This window comes from Schistocerca americana, chromosome 3 (genome assembly GCF_021461395.2).
Source record: "Schistocerca americana isolate TAMUIC-IGC-003095 chromosome 3, iqSchAmer2.1, whole genome shotgun sequence".
In the NCBI taxonomy this organism is placed as follows: domain Eukaryota; kingdom Metazoa; phylum Arthropoda; class Insecta; order Orthoptera; family Acrididae; genus Schistocerca; species Schistocerca americana.
This window is the reverse complement of record NC_060121.1, coordinates 606,173,552-606,195,757: the sequence shown is the minus strand read 5'-3', so window position 1 is coordinate 606,195,757 and position 22,206 is coordinate 606,173,552. Positions and strand designations below refer to the sequence as shown.

The following is a 22,206-nucleotide window of genomic DNA, read 5'->3' as shown; positions in this document are numbered from 1 at the left end:
TTTGTCAGGCACTTTTTGCTATTATTGACAAAGCATCACCAGCAGTTATCTTGTAATAGTTACAATTAGACGATGCTTTTTGTCTCTCTGGTTTTTATAAATAATTGACTAATGTATTTAACACATTACTGATCACACTTTTTGTTCCTTGTTTCACATTCTCATCACAACTGCTTCTTCTTCAATGTTATCAGAATCTGGAATTAAACTCCCACTGCAGCGATTCACTTGTTTAATTATGTACTCGGCTTTTGAGTTCTATTTTTCAGTCATTGTGAAAAATTCCCTTACGTTGTTTGTGTTGTGATCTGAATCTGTAGCTTATTTGCAGCATATGAATTCTGATTACAAAACGTGTTATTCACAAGCAGTACTATGTTCTTTTTCATTTGTTTTGTTTTGTCATAGAGGTGGTACCATTGTAGGCGTTTATAAGGAAACCTGTTTTCACGTATATAATGTTAAAGTTAATTAATTTCATTTACGCATAATGTAATAGTGTCTGGTGATGCTAAAAAAGTGAATTGCTTCCAGTGAATTAGTTTCTTAGTTTGCAGTTTACTTAACCCCTAAGTGGGTATAAAGTACACCAACCACAACTAACACTGTCTTGTGCCGTAGCTGTTTTGTAGTTGCGACCACATACATATTCCTTCGTCATTGCTTCAGCCAAACAGTGATAAAGCGTTTGTCTTACGTACAAACGAGTGGCAGTAACATAAAATAAACAGCAAACTAGGTGACAAAAAATTAACAATACATGCAAGAAAATGACCCATATTAAAAACTAGCAGCATAGTCTCATAATGAGGTAGTCTAAAAGAGAAATTAGTAATCAAATGAGCGATTGGTTAGGATATGATGCAGCTGCACTGTTTAATGCTTCAAGTAGGTCATTTTTGTTGGATAGCACTTTTTCATGGCAGCAGACTGATATAATGAAAGTTTATTTCATTATTATTTAACTAAAGGTGCTTTAGCTCATATTATGTACATTTATTAAATCATCATTTTATTAAACGGAGATTAAACTGTGATTTTGCTCGTACATGTTTACCTCAGTAAGATGAAGACAGATATTCTTTACATATGTGCAAAGTACGCTGCACGCCCATTGTGTTATGAAGAATGACACATCTGCTTGAGGATTAAGACAGAAAAACAAAAATACCTACAACGGCTACAGAGGATAATTTTCCATGCTCTTCATGTATAATGTTCAAGTGGCAGTCAGTGTATCCGAATATTATTCGTAACTACACTTTACCCAAATCATAGTTACAGAAATGCAAATAAAACTCATTGGTCTTTATTACTTATTTATACTCCCAGTCACTGCAGTGGCAGCCAGCACCACTGTGTCTTTGAAGGGTGAGCGTTCCTGGTGCCAGTCAGCTCAAGGATCACATTACCTGAGCAAATACATTCTGTCTGTTACAAGTCTAATGGAGAATTGGCAATCTTATAGAATATGTTCGGCAACCATGTAATTGTTGATTTACTTCCTGGTTTGGTAGAGAATTATCCTGGTAAATTCATTTGATATTTTCTTGTAATTTAGGTTAAATATTCTGAATTATCCTCATGTAAGGGATGACCCAGATGTAGTAGATTTAGAGTCCAGGAAGCTCATTCCAACAGAAATTGCAGCTTAGTTTGTTATTTGCGCTGTACAATTTCTGTCTTTGTCATCATTGTGACAACAAGGAACAGTGATGCACATAAATACAATACCAGAAAGAAAAATGACATTCATTGCTCCACATTAAGGTTGTCTTTAGCACAGAAATGGTGCACAATGCCACAACTAAAACTTTTGATAATTTACCCAGTGATATAAAATGTCTGACAGACAGCAAAGTAAAATTTGAAAACAAACTGAAAAAATTTCTTCTTGACAACTCCTCCTCCCCCGCAGAAGAATTTCTGTTAATGTAATGCATAAAAGGTGGTGGATCTGAATTACTGACACACAGCTTTGGATTTAATTTTAAAAAAAAATCCTTGTAATTGTTCAGCATGTGGCCATATTTACAAATTAACTTGCAATGTGAATGTAAAATTACTCATTTTACATCATTATGATTTATCGTGCAGTGGATCCATGGAACACAAAACTATTTAACTAACAAGGCAGCCCTGTTTGACACAATCGTACAATAGCTTAGTCGTAAAGTGTGTGCCCTTCAAGCAGAAGGATGCATTAGTTTTAAGTTCTAATCTTGCTGGAGATTTTTACCCCTTATGTGAAAAGCCACTAGCAGGCAGATCAACAATCAGTATAGAAATCCTAAGACAGCTTGTTTCCTGTAAGTTTCATCATGACCTTGCTTCTGTGTCCTGTAGATCTGAAGCTGAAAAACTTACTGAATTCCACACTTATTTGTGCCTCCTTTTTTTCTGTTTCTGCCAACTGTATTGATTTAATTGTGGTACTGAATTATTTGTTAACTGAATTTTGTTATGTATTTCTCTCAGTGCTACATTTGCTTACCTTTGTGGTAGTCCTGTAACGCATTTCAGTATGACTGTGTGCTGAATGTAGAGACAGATGCTTTTGAAGCTGAAAGTGCATATTATTCTGTTAATCCGTGACAATTTGGAATAGTTTGTTTTATTTAAAAATACTTTTTTGATAATGTTATCATGATAATTAGTAATTCACTTGTATTAGTGCAGTGCACACTAAACAGCATTTTTTTGTTAGCTTATTGAATGCAGCAAATAGATAGGGCAGATAAATGAATCAGCAGCAATATAGTCCCCCACATTATGTAAAACAGTTTCACAGTATTTGGACTGTTTTTCGGCTTCACACCTTTGGACAGTATACTAGTAGCACTTCATCACCTTGCATGTTGCACTGTATTTAACAGAGAGTATAACGGAGCAGTGCAGCATAACGATGAGGCAGTGGTCTTGTAAATTATGTCACTGACTGTATATGGTGAACAACCCAGTCATTTCTATAAATAAATGTGTTTCAAATGCTGGGATGCTTGATTAATACTAGTGGGAAAAGCTCATTTTTCATTTGTCAGAGGAGAAGCGGCATGTTGGCCATCAAATTTGTAAGGGTAATTATTACAGTAGTTTTATGCCAACTAACACCTTTTTAATCTGAAAACTCATTGCACTGGGACACAAAGGTTAAATAGGAGGAACACCTTAAAGAAGTTGTAGTCATAAGATTGGGGAAAATGCATGTAATTGCTTAGTATTCAGACATAGTGATGATCAGAAAGTGGAAGGACAGACAGAGAGGTTATAACATCTCCACAGAATATCTTAATGCTGTGACGTGACACAAGTGCCAAATTCCTGCCTGCAAATGATCTCAAAACCACTGACAGTTGTACAATAGACTACTGTGTAAAACTAAGGACAAGATAAATAATGTAGTGTAAAATATTAACAACTTGGTGAAAATGGATGAAAGTGCAGGAGCATGTTGCCAGAGGTCTTCCAGTCAAGCATAGAAAGCTGGACATCATGTAGTATGAGGTCAGGGTGACTATAGCTCAAAATGGACAACAACAGACAGTTGAAGGAATAGGAAAAGAGCGTGTCAGTCACCAAGCAGTTTTGTGCTATGATGGTGTGATTCATTAAAACAGGGCCCAGAGCCATCATTTGGATTGGATGACTTCACTTGGGGAAGAATCATTGGGAAACTGGAAGAAAAATTAAGTGTGATGAATGTAGCCCACTGCTCGATATTAGCGTGACCCTGTACTCATCCCCCATGTACATCATTTCAGGAGTGCATTATGCCCCGGCTTCATTGTTATGGATTACAGTGCACAACCACGTCAAACGCTGCAGGTAGAGCAGCACTTGGAACAGAGAATATTCAGCAAATGAACTAGCCTGCCCATTCGCCCAACTTAAATCCCATCAGGAATGTATGGGTTGTGTTGGGGAGACATATTATTGCAGCATGTCCACATACACCAATGACCATCCAGCAGTTGTCAGCCATGCTGGCAGATAAATGGAACATTCTACTACAAAGAACTCCTGACCTACCTTGTAGCCAATATGAAACCATGTTCGGGGGCATGCCTTGCCGTCCATGGTGATCACTCGCCCAGTTACGGACAATGTCCCCCCCATTTTAATGTCATCATCAGTTGCAGTGAATTCAGTTTCTTTGAATAAAAGTGTCATTTCTGGTTGTCTCATAACGTATTTCTTGCAGACATCTTCTGTGCTATACTACAGCATTTCCTCCTATGCATGGGACTAAGTTTCATGGCAGTGATACATCATGCAAAAGTTGCTTTCATCCTTAAGCTTTGCCAACCAATGTGTAACTTGAATATCTCAGGCGCTAATAGGCAGGACCAGATGCCGTCATATTATTTGTGTGAATGGAAGATGGTTCATGTAATTGACATGCTACTTTCAAATTTCCTTTACCTGTACAAAAAATACTCAGTGAGTTAGGTGGCACTGTATGAATATAGAATCAAAATAATAAAGGGAGTATTTCACGAGATAAGAGGAGGGGGCCTCACACGTGTAAGAAAGCATACATTGTGTAATGCGGGAAACAGCTGATGGGAAAAGACAAATGAGGATGAAGAGATGCGCTGAACAGAGAATGTCCAAACAATCCTGTTTGAACTGGAGTACCGTTGCACATGATTAGCAAACATTTTCTTTCATAACGAGAATTTTTAGTATTTCCAGAGATACTTTCCCCCATATGTTTAATGTCTTAATTATTTTTATTTAATGTTTTATACATGTTTCAGTGCTTTAGAAGCCTAAACTTTACCACTCTTCAAAGGTGCACAATTATCCATTGTTTGAAATAAAGCTTACAACACTTACAGGCTTTATTCGCACACTCCCAGTGCGGCTGATATTTCTGTGTATTATTGCATGTAGTACACCCTCACGTGGGTATATTATTTTAGCTGTCTTTATTATTTAAATACAGAACATCAACTTCAAGATTTTGCTTGTGTCTGATTTCAGCACATAGCTCAAGGAAACTTACAGGTTTCCTCTTTGTTGGGTAGTGGCTCGTACTGATGCCCACAGTGCACATGTTATTGATACAGATTTGAAGAAAATATGTTTTTGCTGTTACATATTTTGAAATGTTCACACTGTGTATACATATTAGTGCTGGTACTGGCATTATATTCCATGATATCGCCAGCTCACGAGTGTGTCATTTTAACAGCTGCTGCATTGTCTAAAGATTTGTTCCACATCATTCATGGCCTACGGCTATTTTCTTTTTTCTCATTCAGCAGGTCTCATAAATTTTCAGGTAGTGGGGAAGATTCCGTTTATTTCTATTCTTACAAAGCTGTCAACTCAGACAGGTCTATGTGTGTAATGAGGTTATGTGGATAAGTTTTTCAATAAAATGGAAGCTCTCTCCCTCTCATTGGTGATCAAAAATTTGGAAATACAATCTTGCGCAGTTGGGAGTGTTTTATTGCGTAGTTTCTCATTTATGCTTGTGATGTCCCTTTGATGGCTTTCTGTTTGTCAAGTTGTATGCCAGAGTGACATTCCGTGAGAAATCTCCAATGAGGAAATGTGCCTAACAAAGACTGTGTGCTCACAGCTTCACAATATTTGGTGGCTTTTTTCCCACAAGAAATCTTCTACAAACAGTCTGGAAATTTGACACCCTTTTGATGAAGAACTTTTTAACCAAGCCTTAACTGCTTGCAGAGGAACAAGAATGCATTATACAGATGGTCAAGCTCCTCCAGTTCACACCTGAAAAACTGCAGGTGTTAATCGGTTGCTTGAAGAGCAAATATGAGCAATTTGGAAAATAGAATTTGTGCTGCTCACACTGGGTCTGTATTGATAAAGATCAGGTGCTACATATTAATGTGATTGTGTGTATATCAAATAGTTAGTTGACTTAACCGTACTGCATGGCTTTGAGCAGTCCAGTTCAGCATCCCATGAAGAAATTAGAATACGTGTACTAGCAGAAGCTTCAGTCATCATGTAGACCCTCTGCAGAGCAACATGGAGCGGTTCAGAAAGGGCTTGAAGACCACACAAGTAAAAATTCAGAAATTTGAGATTTATATGTTTGAACAGGATCATAGAAGACAGTAACAGAAGCTTGACAATGGTGGGAATACAGCTAATTCAACCACATATCCCTCATGGACAGTTAGTCACTGCATAAATGGGCTCATGTTGTATACATAAATTGTTCTCGTAGCTGGAAGCAGCTCACACACCATAATCAATTTCAATGAGAAATTGCTGGAGATGGACAGTAATACTCCATTCATCATCCACTCTACTACCAGAAAGCTTCTTGCATAGTTCAGTCATATAATTTTCACGTCCCCTCATTCTTATTACTATCCCACTTCTTGTAGGGACTCTCTAGTCTTGCACTGTTAGCCTATGATCCAAATCCATATCCCTGTCTGGTTAAGCTTTGCAATCCAATCTTTAATTTCTGATTGCTTGTCTTCCCAGGGTATAGTCCATCTAATAACTTCCTCACTGTAACTAGTAACTGTAACACTGTAACTAGTTGAAAACTATTGCATCACTCTAAAAGCAGCACTGCTACCTTCCCCTCCCCACTGCCCCCTCCCTGTACAATAATTCTGCTTTCTTTGCTATATTTCACCGTAGTCTTTCAAGCTGCCAAGATATTTAGAATGTAATCCACTTTCTCATAATTACTTTATTGTCTACATCATTCCCCATATTTACGTTGTGGTTGTTTTATCTCTGAGAAGAATTATTTGTCCGTTGAGTTGTTCAAGTGTTTCTTTGCCACCTACATTCCTTTTCATAATGATGTAAAAATTCATTATACCATTCAGGCATTTGGTATTACCCTATAGTCACCCGAGGAGAAGTATTTTAGCATTTGTCTGTTACACTTCTCTAACCACTAATTAGTGTTCCTTCAGTTTCTATAAACCTCTCTCACCAAATTTTAAAATTTCTTGCGTGTTCTAATATGGTTCTCATTCATCTAGTGTTAATCCGCAATCTACATTAATGGAAACTGCAGCTAATACAATACATATTTGGTAAGATATTTTGATAATGTTTGTTGTTTGGTACAGGTATACTTGAATTTCGCCGAGGTGGCACAAGGCCGTACATAAAGAGTGCAGGTGCAGATCGTAAACCTCCACGCATCCAGCAACAGTTGTACATGCCTCCAGCTCAGCGAAAGTGACTGGAGGCTTAAAGCCTCTTCCAGGACTTCTGTCTTTCGCTTTTAACTTTGTAACTCAACATCTGTATGTAAAGAATGTATTGGAAGATAGGCGTGATTAATAATTGGCTAACCATGGTTGTGTAAGCATCATTCAAATCATGTACCTATAGGATATTACTACTAAAATCTAGACAGAATCATTTTTAAACTTATCAAAGTGGAACATGAAATGTGCCAATATATTTTTATGTTACAACTCATTTCTTTGAACCCATATTGTGTGTTGTTACTATGGAAACTAACTTTTATGTCATCTGTAAAAGCAGCTTTTAATTGCTCTTGAAGAGAGATTTTTGGAAAAGAACATTCTTCTAATTAAGGAATGTGGTGTTTGTGTAGTATTGTATGTAACAGTAATAATGTTGTAATTTTGTTTCTGTATGAGTAAATTGTTGCCCATAAAAATATTTTGAAGTTACCATTATTTAATGGCTGCAGTAAAGGTAAATATGATTTTAGTTATGTCAGTTAATGTTGGAAAGTTACAATTCACTGATACATTTGTAGACTCAAATAAATATTTTCAAGTAACCTGCACTGGAGATCTGTGCAGAATCCAAATTAATTTCGAAACTATGCAAATTTTTGTTTTTGACTTTAAAAAATAAATGATTGTTAGTTATGTTACAGCTGAGAATAATACATTGGCTATGAGGAATGTTTCTTGTACATGATTTTATGTGTTAGCAGTGTGTGAGAAGTAATGGCCTTAACTTCCACAGGAAAAGCTAATGGTTGTATTTTTCATGGCAATACATGATTAAGGCAGCTTTTCTTCTGTATTTCATGAAAAAATATGGTTTTCAGTGTCAGGTGTTTTGTGTTTCATTCAGAAAAATGCCCATTGCATGTCGGCATTAAGAAACATTCCACAAGTTCTTTGTGTGAATGATTCGGCAGTAAAAAGGGAAATTAGATAGAGAGAGCTCGGCAAAAATGCTTTTGTAAATTTATTTCAGGTCTTATAATAATTGAATTAATTACAAAAAATAGTTAAATGTATGTATTCTTCTAGGTGACATTATGTTATTACATGGCACTTTTGTATTGTCTTAAGCATGTGTAGCCATGAAATTTAACTTTTGAGATACTTGAGTATTGGAATGTAGAGCTGTTTATCTGAATTCTGAAAACGTTCCTCCAGTTTATGGAGAAACAATAAGAAAGATTTGAATGAATGTCAAGTATCATCCGTATTGAAATATGTTTCTGTCACAAATGAAAATGTTACAGTCTCATTTGTCAGATTATCTACTTGACTATCTTTTACAAAGTTATATAATGATGTTTCAAGTGTAAACAGAGCAGTTAAACCATTTTGTGTTGAAGTTACAGAGGTGAAAGTGTCAAACAGTGGAGGAGAGCTTGCATTAGTGTTTAATAATACCTGAAGTTGAAGGATATTGTTCCTTGCTGTACGTTGGCTGAGTGTTTAATTGGTAATTCGTGTTCTAAATGAAATATTTGAGTTCTCATTTAAATTTCAGAGCAATTCTAACAGCTAAAGCAAAAATACAGCTGACAATATTTGTTGTTGTTTTATATTATGTTAAAAAAAGAAATGAGATTATGTGTAATTAGTTTTTTAGTATTTAATACAGTATTTATTTCTTACTCAGAATAAATTATTTATTTTGTAAAAAAGAGTACCATCCTTGTTGTATCAGTATGGTATGCAAAGTATGACAATAACTGTCAGAAACTTTCAGTTGTTCTGAAGCAGTTTCTTGATGCAACACAAATTATTATGCAATTTAAATTGCTTTAATTGGTTGTACTCATTTATGGTAATGGGGAAGGAGGAAGAACATAAGGACTGACATTGGCAATTATTACTTTGCGTGAAAAGGGCAGAAAACCTTTTTCTTTTTGTTCATTATAGGATGCAATTAATTTTCCATGCTTATTTATGGATGACCTCACTTTCACAATTAATTGTAACATCACAGGACCTCATAGAGGGGGAACTATATGGCTGGAAGTATTGAATCCTGCTTCTCACCTTAAAGGTTATCACATCTAATAGAATGATACCTGGCGAAATGAGCAAAGCACTTAAATGGTGAAACTAACCTTTCTTAGACAGAAAATTGTCAGTGAGTATAAGATGATTTCACACACAGAATTGATTTATGTCTTTCAGCTGTCAGTTTCAGCATACATTTGAAAATGTGCCTATACTAAGATCTTTCTTACATAAATATGATGGCAGGAATATTTGCATTAGTATTATATTCTTCGCTATCCATTTGAAAACATTATATGAAGTACTAATTTGCATGTTTCAGTGATATATGGGAAGAGTGGCGACATTAATTTGTTCCATTATTTTTGCCTTACGTCTAGCTTGAATGACAACATAAGTTGCTTTCTTCTTTGATGTATTACAAATATTAAATCCTCTGTACAGTAATGAAATACAGGAATCGTTGCATCTTTTTGAAAAGATTGTCCTTATTTCACAGATAAAATGCTAAGCTGGTGATATTTATGTACTCACTTAAGCAAATGCTTCATTTCCACTTGGTTGTAAAAATACTTTAAATCTTACTAGCACAGTTTGCTTTGTATAGGGATTTCGTACAATTTCCTACTTGGAGGGTAATTTAGCATGTCTTATCACTACTTACAGTTGCTTTTCCAAATTGTACCTTTTGATGATGACAATGATGATGATCATCATCATCATCAATAACACTCATTGCATCAACCACAGACTGAAAACTTTTCTTGTTCACTGTCTCCTTCATGTAACACTAACAAAAAAAAAAAAAAAAAAAAAAAAAAAAAAAAAAAAAAAAAAAAAAAAAAAATACAGATCAGTTTAATCCATAATGTGCAGAAACCAGTCCTCTTCAATTGAGGCATGAAAAATCTGCCATTGGCATGCATATTTCACTTAAAAAACTGTGTGACATGCCTTGTTGTCGTCTTCTGTGTATTCAGTTCGTGAATGATCATAGCAATTTATGCAAAACTGTTATCTCTGATTAATTTTATTACGTGAAAGTATGTGGATTTGAAATGATCAGTGTAACAGCACAACAAACATGTTCAATGGCTGTTTCCTGTAACTGCATCTTGCTGTGCTGATAACTTTGTTCAGCAGACACAGTTACTGGAATAATTATCAGAGTGCTTCACTCATTTGTCACAATACATCTCATTTGACATATACCACAGAATATATTGCTTTCTGCACCTTCCATGCTTTTCAAGTTGTTATTGCCTCGATTTCCAACAAAATATTTGGCAAATATATACATAGCACACATCAGGTGTTGTGTGTTATTAGATCATAAATTAAGCACTGATAGAGAAGCAGCATTAATTACAAGAACCATTTGTGACTACTGAGCATCTAAAGATTTCTTCCATGGTAAGCTTGTAATTGTAATTGTTGAGTGCACTTTAGACAAACATTACTTGCTCCTTGCAGACGTGGCTCTTATCTGTGCATTGTATTTGCACTTCTGTCTTCAAATCAGATGGGAATGCTAAATTATTAGTAAAATTGTCAGCTGGTGAAGTTTCTTCTATGTAATTAAAGTTTTCTCATCGTAAATGATGAGTCATAATACATCTCAAAGTTTCTGAACCTCCATTGTTCCTTTTTTTAGTATTTTTTGTGTGTTCATGTATGACATATGGCTTCGGTGGTTTGTCATTCCTTCTTTTGAAGAAGAAGAAGAAAAAAAAAGTGTGACCAAAAGTCTTTCACAGTTTTTATTCTGTATGGTAATTTCAGTGGTTTTCTAGCCATCTGACAAGGGAAATGGTGAATATACATTCAGTCTACTAGTGATGAGGAAAATGGAGATAACCAGGCGAAATAATTGTGCTGGCCAATGTGGTTCCATATAGAACATGTGTGTGCAACTAAGCAATACATTTAATCTGTTGCTCAAGAAACTATAAATAATAAACAGAAATTTTACTCTCACTAAAATAAACAAAAGAGAAACTGTTAATGGAACCTGTAGGATAGAAGGAAAGGTACCAGCAATTTCACTGGAAGTGAAATGGCACATAGTGAACAAAGCACACGATAGAGGATGTGATGGCCATTAAAAGCAGCAAATGGTATGTGTATATGCCATATCAGTCTCCCTCTCTACCAACTTTGTTGTTTCAAAGTTTTATCTGATGGGCTCTATTCGCCACTTACACTTCACTCATGAAAATACCTTAATTTTATAAAAAATTGATTCCATTTGACCATCAGTAAGACATTATGATGTACTATCTCATTTCTACCTTGTGAACAGACAAAAGGCATCTATTCTGTATAAACATCACATACTATATATAGTCTGATAAAATTACTCGTAAGTTGACATCTGTCATTTGCCATTACAGTGTTATCACATTGATTGCCACGTCATTAAAGCTGAAATGCACGAACAGGGCAAATCACTTCACAAGAGCAGTTACTTACTCAGAGCAGTGTAGTGTTGGAAGGGGCTGCTGTGATGTGTGAAGAGACCACGAAATGCTCTGTCTACAGTTGATTTTAAGTGACCAATGACTGAACTGCGGCGGATGATGTGTTTTATAGCCCAGAATTTACAGTCATGTCCTAACTTAACCACAGTCTCATGATGTGCAATGTAACTCAGAAAATGGCGATCATCAAACTGCAGCAGAACTAGTAATCACTCTCACTTTGTTCACAGCAATTAAAGCTACCCTCTGCAAGCAATATCAAGTCAGAAAAATTTCAGGCTACACGAGCTGACACTTTATTGACCATTGAAAAGTTCTGGTTGGCACTCAGTTACAGAGGTTGTAAGCAATGTAAGCACATTCCAAACAAAACAAAACAAAAAGATAGGTAGAAAAAAAATTAGAGCAAGTGAAAATGACAGTGCAGTGATGAAAATTATATGGCAAAGAATTTGAAATTAAAAAAAAATGTCAAACCAATTAACTGAATAAAAATAACAATCAGTGTCATTTTGATAAAGACTGTAAAATCAAAAATTTGAAAGCATTGACAAGAAATGAACCCATGATCTGCTGCATGTCAGGAATGTACTTTAACCACTATGCCTCCCTGTAGAACCAATCACAGTAATGATTTGTTGCCTCCAAAATGTTTGGTCTCATGCAACGCAGTATGAAGCTTATAGTATAGGCCGATCTCTGTGATTATTATTATTATTATTATTATTATACGAAAGGATACAGTATTGTCTGGTCAGTGATGTGTATGGAGAGAGAGAGAGTGTGTGTGTGTGTGTGTGTGTGTGTGTGTGTGTGTGTAGGTCAGACAGGAATTGGAAATGGAACTTACCATTTGTTGTGGTAGTTTGGCAACAGTGAACATTTTAGGCGTGTTGTTGAGCATCTGATCAGAGGAAACTGGCTCCAACATCTGAAATGTCAACCAACAAGCAATTTTAATCAGGCTATAATTTCCTTTGAATTATGTAAACTGTGAACAGTGCAATGTATGTTTTTAATGAAGATTTTGTTTACAGCATACTAATAATTTGTCAGAACCAAATATATGTGCCAAAATTAGTAAAATACCATCCACTTTACATAACATAAAACATGTCAAATCTGAAAACAGTTTAACTGTAATTTGTTTTTTAATTTGTATGTAAAGGAAGAGTGAGAGGCATCTGTGACGTGTTAAGGCAGCTGTGGTGAATGCTACACTTTAAATAAAATTTTGAAGTTTTTAATGTAATCGCCACTTTCACTTCTGACTCACTAGAGCTGAATTACACCCTTCAGTCCCCATAAAAATGATTGTAGTTGTCAAAGGCATCTTTTGAATACTGGTGGGCAGTGGCATCAGTATTTTAAAACTACTACTTCAAATTGTGGAAAGCCCAGCTTGGAATAACAGTAATATGGAATGAACAGACTGTGACTCACCACATAGAGGAGGCATTGAGTTGCAGACAGGCATAAAGAAAAGACTCTTAAAATACTAAGCTTTCAGACAAAGTCCTTCTTTCAGAATTTTGTGTGTGTGTTCAGAAGGACTTAGTCCAAAAGCTTAATATTTTAGCAATCTTTTTCTATATGCCTGTCTGTGACACAATGCCTTGTCTGTGTGATGAGTAACAATCTATCCTGTACATACTGTTATTAAAATGACTTCATCAGATATATATACATACAAAGTATGCTTTTCAAATTTTTTGCAGTGAGAAAATGAAGAAACAGATCAGTAAGTGCATAATTTTCGAGATTTGGGTATTACCAGATTGAGAATACAACAACGGTTCCCATTTTGTTATCCAATAAAAAAAGTAGGTATAGTATTGTTTTGAAGGCATGGTATTTGTATTGTAACCAACTTCGCGGCGGGGGGGGGGGGGGGGGGGGGGGGGTCAGCATGAGAGGCTTTTTGGCAATTCTGCATGTTGAAGACTGAAATCAGAAGATAATTTGGGTGGCCATTGTCAGGTGCTCAGTGTATTCACAAATCATTGACAGAAAAATGTTTTAAAAGTAGCGTGGTTGCATAGCACATGAAACTGTTTTAAGTTCAGTGTACTTGCAGGAGCTTGCTTGGTTTTCAAAATGAGTGTTGTGAAGCATAATGTATCTTTCTGGTGTATAACAAAAATGGAAATTCCTGGATGGAGCAATATGTAAATTAAGGGAAAGGCACTATAATGGACGGAAGTGTGGAGCACATAACACAACAGAAAATAGTGTTCCCACTAGCTTCTGAGCACTAGCTGGCAGCATCTTGCTGTGGCCACAAGAGTGTGCATTTTGGATGTCTTTGTGGTTGTGTTTGTTTAGTGTTGCTGGAAAATGAGCTATTGCTAGTTGAATACCGATTTCTGTTGTGTTATCGTGCTCCATGCATCGCTCCACTATAGATGAGCGATTGCCTTTCTCCCATTTTACGTATATCTTTGTGGTGATGTTTCATAGCAACATTTCAGTATATTGAACATTGCAAATCGTTGCTAGATAAAGAAGCATAACACTCCTTTTTCACATATGAAAGAATGGAAAGTCTAGGAAGAAATCACAATACGGAAAGGATAGACTGCTACTCACCTCATAGAGGAGACATTGAGTCGTAGACAGGCACAAATAAAAAGAGTACTAGAAACATTTCAGCTTTTGGACAAAGTCCTTCATAAATAGAAACATCCACATTCGCACTGTGGGAGGTTGAGGGGGAAGGGGGGGGGGGGGGGCAAGGGATAGCTCTTGTGACTGCCGAGTTTGATGGCTGTGTTGGTGAGTGGGAGAAAAAGCAGAGGAGTGAAATAGAGAAGAGGAAAGGACTACTTAGGTGTATTGGTGGAACAGAAGGCATGTATAGTACTAGAGTGGGAGCAGGGAAGGGGATAGCCAATGGTGACACGGACTATCAAGGCTGAGGCCAGTGGATTACAGGAATGAAGGATAGGTTGCAGTGAGAGTTCTCACCTGTGCTACGCAGAAAAGCTGATTTTGGTGGGAAGAATGTGTATGACACAGGCAGTGAAGCAATCATTAAAGTGAAGCACATTATGTTGGGAAGCATGGCTGACAACTGGGTGGTTCAGCCATCTCTTCCCCACAGTTTGGCAGTGGAATTCATGCAGACAAGGCAGTTAGTGGTCTTGTAGAATGCTGCACACTTGTTGCACCTAAATTAGTAGATTACATCATCACATAGTCGTTTTCACAGGTGACCCTCCACTGATGAGGTAGGAGATGACAGTGACAGTACAAGAGTAGGTTGTAGTGGGAGGTCTTGTGTCTGAGTCTGTTGCAAGGATATGAGGTAAGGGGTTGGGAGTAAGGATGGAGAAGGGATGTACAACAATATTGCGTGGTTTAGATGGACACCAGAATACCACTGTGGGATGGGTGGGGAGGATATTCGTCATTTCAAAAATTCGTCATTTCAAAACGAGATGATAGATAGTTGGAATACAGGCAGAGAATGTGATTCAGTTGCTCCACTCCTGGATGGTGCTGAGTCAGAACAGGAGTGTGGCTGGGCAGTGGGTATGTGTGGGATAGTAGGTGACTGGTGAATTTGGCACAAGAGATCTGTTTCTGATCAATGTTTTGCGAGGATTTACAGTTTGTGGAGGCCTCATTGAAACCCTTGGCATATTCGGAGAGGGACTGGTCGTCTCTGCAGATGCAACAAAAACAAGTGGCTAAGCTGTTTGTAGGGGTTTTCTTGGTGTGGAATGAGTGGCAGCTTTCAGAGTAGAGGTACTGTTGGTAATTGTTAGATTTTATGTGGATGAAATTTCTGATGTAGCCATCCTTGAGGTGGAGGTCGACATCTAAGAAGATACCATTTTGGGCTGAGGAAGAGTAGGTGAAGTGAATGGGGCAGAAGTTATTGAGATTCTGGTTGGCATGTGGATAGGGTGTCCCCACCCATCAGTCCAGATCGTGAAGATATCATCACTGATTTTGAACCAGCTAAGAATTCCTCTAGATGGCACATGGTTGGCATTGACGGTGTCAAGCAGGGTTCCAAGTGATAAAGGAACAGGAACTGTCGAGAGTAAGTGGAGGATGTCAGTATATCACACACACATTGCCAAAATATGCTGAACTGAAAGTGGCATCCTTTAAACTTCACAGAGTGGTGGATTCTCCTGTTGCAGGACAAAACCATGTGTTAAATGGTTACGTCCTGTGTGCAGTGTGGTGAGTAGCTTCCATTGGTGGGATTGTCGTGAAGTCTAACATGCCTTTGTGGTTGATTTGAGTGACTGTAGTTCATTTCCCACCACCTCTAACCATTCAGTTGCCCACTGGTGCGTGATTTGTCTGTCAGATAATGAGATGATGGCATGCAAGGGGATGACACATCAATGTACAGCATCATCCCAACACACTTCTTTGGCTGCTTTCTCATTCCCCTGTATCCCGATGTGTCGAGATACTCAGCAAAAGATCATCATCTTGCCACAGTGTTGGAGCTGCTGGATGAGCTGAATCAACTGGTCTCTGGAATACAGTTGGTGGACCACTTGTAGCACATGGAGTGAGTGAGTACAGATGAGAAACATTGCACTGTGATGCCTGTGAAACTATTCCAGTGCTGTCATAGTGCCATACAACTCAGCATCATGATTTGTACAGTGTTCAGAGAAAATGGCTGAACAACCAAAGCCATTCGCATGCTTTGATTTATCTGTATAAACAATGATAAAACTGTGGCATGTGTTTAAAGTTAGCAAACGCCTTTGCTAACACTTGGATGGATGACCATCAGGGTCTACCGAGCACTGTTGGGAAGCAGGGTGCGGATCACGTGCCCTCCGTATCTGCATCCAGTGACACCTATCAGCTGAAGATGAAATGGTGGTTAGTCGGTACCATTGGGCCTTTTGAGATCTGTTTGGATAGAGTATGTATTTAAAGTTGAAGAAAACAGAAATAGGAAAACGTTATCTGGAGTACAAGTTTTCTTGTACTGTGTCAAGCTTAAAATCACTTGGGCCTCTGAAGATGCCAAGGCAGCAATTTGTTCCACCCCTGACTGTGTATTTGGTGGTCTGATACATCCAGATCCCTGGCACAGTCAGTAGCACATATCCCGAATAGCTTGGTCAACAATGAGATTTTCAGGGCCTTTCGAGCCATAAGGTGGTGTCACTGAATGCAAGGTGGTGATTCACCAGCTTCTGCTCACAGAATCTAAACTGGGCTGGTTCTACAGGCTCCTGCTGATGCTCTAATACACTCATTGTGGACAGCATCTAACATCTTGAGATACATGTTCATCCATAAACAATGCTGCCATGATCTGACAAATGCCCTGTAAAATCGCCGAAGGAGGGACCTGTCGGCTCCCCACGCCTTTTTGCTGAGGCATTTAAAAATATTCAATGACTTCAAGCTCTTTGGCCACAGGTTTTTCAGGTACAGTAGCCAGGTTAATTTAGAGTCAAATAGTATGGTCAAAAAGAATGCAGTGGCCTTAAAATGTAAAATATTGTTCCCAGTTATGAGCTCTGGTTGGTTAGAACTTTAAGCATGGTTAAAACTGATACACTTAGTCTTCTCTGGAGAAAACCTAAAACCAGTTTTATTGACCCAACTTCCAGCCTCCTGATGGTCAGGTGTAGTTGCCCCATTGTTGGTGTGAGACTGGAGGAAAAGTAGAAGACTGCATTTATCCACAAACAAAGCATTTAACAGGGCTCCTGACAGTGGAGGAGATGCCATTGATAGCAGTTGGAAACCATGTAACACAGCTGGGGGGGGGGGGGGCATTTTGAAAATATCAATCAGACAGATTCACCAATGTAATATTGAAAGCACCGGTTCTGTAGAAAGGTTTTGATAAGAAGTGGTACACATCCACATAGTCCCCATTCATGAATTTGTCGAAGGATGTTGTACCTCGAAGTGGTTTTATATGCTTTTTTGAGGTCAGGAAACACACCCGCCATCTTTAATAGAATTAAGTTATTGAGGGCAGAACAGTAGCACCTGAAACTGCACTGGAAATGGCACAGGTGATCTCTGGATTTGAGGAGCCAGACGAGTTGGCGGTTGACCATGTGTTCAGGAGTTTTACCCATACAACTGGTAAGGGCTACACTCCAATAACTGTTAGCATTAGTGTGATCCTAGATTAGTTTTCATAATGGAATTAAAATTGCCTCCTTCCAAGTCATGAGTTATTGTCCGTCAAATCTGATCTGACAGAAATAAGATAGGAGCTCGCCTTTGGCTTCAGTGTACAGATGACTGAGCATAGCATAATTAATCTGAGCAGTTCCTGGCCATGGACAGAGCTGATTCCAATTCCCACATGGAGAATGGAAGATTGTAAATCCCATCATCATGTGAGAAGAAGTGAAGCCTCCTTATCTCCACAGTCTTATAGAACACCTGGAACACAGGAATTTGACTTGATGACCCGGTGATGGTAAAAAAAAAAAAAAAAAAAAGTTCAGCGAAAGTGTGAACCATGTGTTTCAATGTGTTCACCAAGACCCCATTTCTCAACAAAACCATAAGGAGAACTGTTCTGCCCTCGCCTCAAATCAGCCTTATTGAGTCCCAAACCTGCATGGTGGAAGTGGACTGATTAATGGAAGTTTCGAATTGCTTCCAGGATTTCATCACCTTTATTAGTTGTCTCACTCATGCTCTCACAGATCTGGAAGCACAAAGGTTTTCAGTAGTTCGATGGTGTCCGCCAAGTTGTGCGCCTGGCTCTGATTGCCAAGCTACATTCATCTTCCACCAAGGGACAGGTCGTCATCTGAGGTGGTTGCTAGACTAGGAAATGGAATCTGCGGCAGCTCATTGGATCTCACAAGTGATGTGGTCCACCATCTCCTGCACAAAATCCTGTTGTTCAAAGACATTCTAGATCTTGACCAATTTTCCTTTTGAACTGTCTGTCCCCACGGTTTCCCGTCGACCATCATCTGAGTCAACAGATGAATCCACAACGGACTGAGATCTGTAGTCACTTCCCACAGAACTGAGTCAGCAATAACTCGGAAGCAAAATAAAAGGTTAGTTTCTGTAACTGGGGAAAAGAACATTATCTGACTAGAGTTCAAAAGGCAGATTTTCTGTGAGTGGATAAGGTGGTCGAAATAACGACCCCTGCAGCAAGTGTAACTGAGCCCCACAGCACATTGTATACTTTGAAGTCTCCACTACAAGGAGTGGATGGGGGTAGTGCCTGAAAGAGTTCTGTTAGTGCATCTGCACCCGACAGACCATAAGTTGGAAGATTTGAAGAACACCCTAAGATTTTAACCAGTGTGAAACTTCCCCTGCAACTACTTGTGTGGCCACAGTTTGAGAGACAGGAGACGAGTGGCATCTGATATCAATGAAAATTGCCACAACACCCTTAACCCTGTCTCCAGTAACATCGTCTTTCCAACAGGGATGGTAGCCTCTTAATGCAGTTGTGTTGTTGACATTAAAATGAGTTTGTTGTACACAGATGCAGAACAGTCCCTCCTGGATGAAGTGCTGTAATTCTTACAAATATGATCGGTATCCATTTAAGTTCCACTGCAACTCAGAAGCTGAGCCATTGGTTATCAGTGGATGTTTTTGTCGTCCGTCCTTGGCGATGGGGATTTACACGAGAGGTTAAGAACATGTTATACAGTGTCTACCTCTTCAGTTTCTCCATGTGGATATCAATATCCTTGACAGTAAAATCACCATCAGGAAGGGAGAGAGCTCATTTATCTGAGGGTTTAGTTGTTACTTTCTGTGATTTGGAATTACTTTTTGTGTGATGTTTTTCCTTACTTTTGTAAAGAGTTGCTTGCAGGGTAGAGAGGACAACTTAGTGTAGTTTTGATGGTGTGCAGTGATATGTAGCTGAGATTTCAAGTCTATCGCTGATGGCTTCCGAAAGATTTCAGGCTCAAGTGTAACTTTTATCCAAAAGGTACTTGAATCTGTGGTCGGAGTTGGTGTGGAAGCTTCTCACTATGCAATTAGCTTCTTAAGGGCCAAAGCAAAAGAACTAACAAACACTGGAGGTTGCACAGCTTTAAAAGCTTTTTTAGCTTCACCATAGGGTATGTGCCTCGTAATTTTCAACTCCTGAATTTTCCTTTCCTCATTATAAACCCCCTGCTCCGTATTAGGTGATTCCCAGAACAGTTAATACATTTTGAAGAAAGTGTGCAGCAATTGTATGATTGGTGAGCTGAGCCTTCATGATTAGCACACTTAGACCTCCTATTATGAGGGTGAATAAAATATAAATGGGATTTCATTTAAAAAATCATTTATTGAAAAACAAATGGCAGTTACAATTTATTTTCACACATAATTGCAGGCTTTAGAAACAAATTTTTCCCCGTGAGAAGAAGATTTTTTAGCGCAACATTGTAGAATGAAGCTGGTTGCATCAGGAGCCAGTTGCACACAAATTCCTCCAGATCCTTGTCAGTTGCTTTAAGTGGTCCAAACAAATGGAAATCGCAGGGCAATAGGTCTGGATTGTAAGGAGGATGATCAAGTTGAGACCTGCGCATTTCCTGTAATTTGCAGGCCGCTACAGCTGCTATATGGGACCAGGCACTGTCCTGAAGGAAGATGACTTGTTGAATTGGTGGGTCTTGTCTTTTGCAGTGATATACATCACTCATCTTCTTCAATAGCTTGCAGTAGTACGCAGCATTCAGTGTGCATTCCTCAAGCAAAAAATTGATGACCAAAATGCCTCACTGGCCAAGTTTCATCTTTCACTTGGACTCTTCCCCCCTTTCATCCGCCAAGACCCACGTTTCGTCACAGATGACACTCCTACTCAAAAATGCATCATCTTCTTTCACAACTTTAATGTAAACTTCGGACAGACCTCCAAATTCAGATTTTCAGTCAAAAGGTGAGGGACCCATCTAAGACACACTTCACAGAACTTTAGGTCATTTGTGATGATCGCTTGATGACTCCTATAACTTATGCCGACCTGTTGCACAATTTCTCATACTCTTGCCCACTGATTGCCTTCAAGAATCGCTCAAACCACATGAGTGCTTTTGTCTTTAATGCTGCTGGTCTGAGGACAGTGATTGTCTTGCTGATTTTCCACATATTCTCATCCTTCCTCTCTCTGCCAGGCATATATATGTGTCCTTGACAATGTTCAATCACCGAACTGTACAGTATCACCGAATTGTACAGTCAGTTTCTGGAAAATTTCCATCACTTGAACTCCTTCACAAGCAAGAAATTTTAGAATTAGAAGTGGAAGGGTGCATCTGTTGTTCCGACATTGTGAGCATTACTGATGAAGCTGTTGGAAATAAGTAACGGCCAGTTCTCCTGTCCCTTAAAGACCCCACCCAACTATACTAGTAGCACGGGCTGGTCTTACCGACTGTTGTTGCTCAGGAACAAAAATCCCATTGTTTGGACTCTGCTACTCACTCCAACTGCCATCTAGTGGCAGCTTCAAACTGGGCAAGACAGACTGTGCAGTATAGTCTGCTCCCTGTCGGATGAATTTGCAACCTACATGCAGAAGTGGATCTCCCAGGTCCATTGTGCACGCAGGTAGCTGCGAGACCCCGTAGTGGACGGGCGTGTATGTCTTTCCGTTTGTAGCTTGATGGGCCAAGGAATGACCTCCTGGTTCACTATTCTGCCCATTCCTTGATTCAACAGGCTTGTGGAGCAGTATGTTGTGCCTTCCTTTACAGGTCTTACAAGGAGAAATCCTGCATTTAGTCGAGAAATGACCAGAGCTGATGCACAAAAAACAAAGCTTATTTTTTTCACATATGCCCGCCGCTCATCAACATTTAGTGATTGAAACCCTTTGCGTTTAGTGATAGTATGAGGTTCACTACAAAAATTACATGATTCCTCAGTATCAGCATTACCGAGATGAGCTCTCCTCACATGTCTCGTTTGATCTGAATTATTGGCGTTTCCTTGCGAATCCCTTGAGGTGTTATCCCTGAACCTGATCAACTCAAGGGCCTGACATTTTGTTTCCAAAAAATCTATTAGTTGATTTAATGTGGTGAATGTTGACCCAGACATCTTTACCTCCCACTCATGACGATCTGTGGGTCGCATACTGGACAGAATCTCTTCTGAAAGAATAACTTCATGAAGTGGAACATCAGGTTTGAGTGCTTCTAAGGCCTTCAAATGGCTGCATACATGATTAATTAGTTGCCTATAATCGCTCGCTGTGCCATGGCCGACTGCAGGCAAGGCCAACAAAGCCTTAGCATGTCTGGCTGCAATTATTTTTGGCTTATTATACCTCTGTGTAATAAGTCCCCAGGCTTTCGATAGATTTCCTGCTGTGGCAGGTATATGTTTCAAAAGGTCTTAAGCTTCACCTTGCAAAGACGAATTAAGGTAATGAAGTTTTTGAATGTCATCAATTGAATTGTTATTCATAATGAGACTCAAAAACTTATCCCTGTATGATGACCACTTAAGTTAGTCACCTTAAAAATTTGGCAAGTTAATAGCGGGTAGTTTCAATGAACTGACACTGCCTGATG

General features: G+C 38.6%; 1 protein-coding gene across 1 annotated transcript in view; it reads left to right on the top strand.

The window, feature by feature from the left end:
- LOC124607018 (tudor domain-containing protein 3) overlaps nucleotides 1–8,854 on the top strand; it is a 135,489-nt gene extending 126,635 nt beyond the window's left edge. The window contains exon 13 of the mRNA XM_047139177.1: nucleotides 7,083–8,854. Within this exon, the coding sequence (XP_046995133.1) occupies nucleotides 7,083–7,198 (116 nt within the window). The 3' untranslated portion in view covers nucleotides 7,199–8,854. The remainder of the gene's footprint in view (nucleotides 1–7,082) is intronic.
- The last annotated feature ends 13,352 nt before the right edge of the window (nucleotides 8,855–22,206 follow it).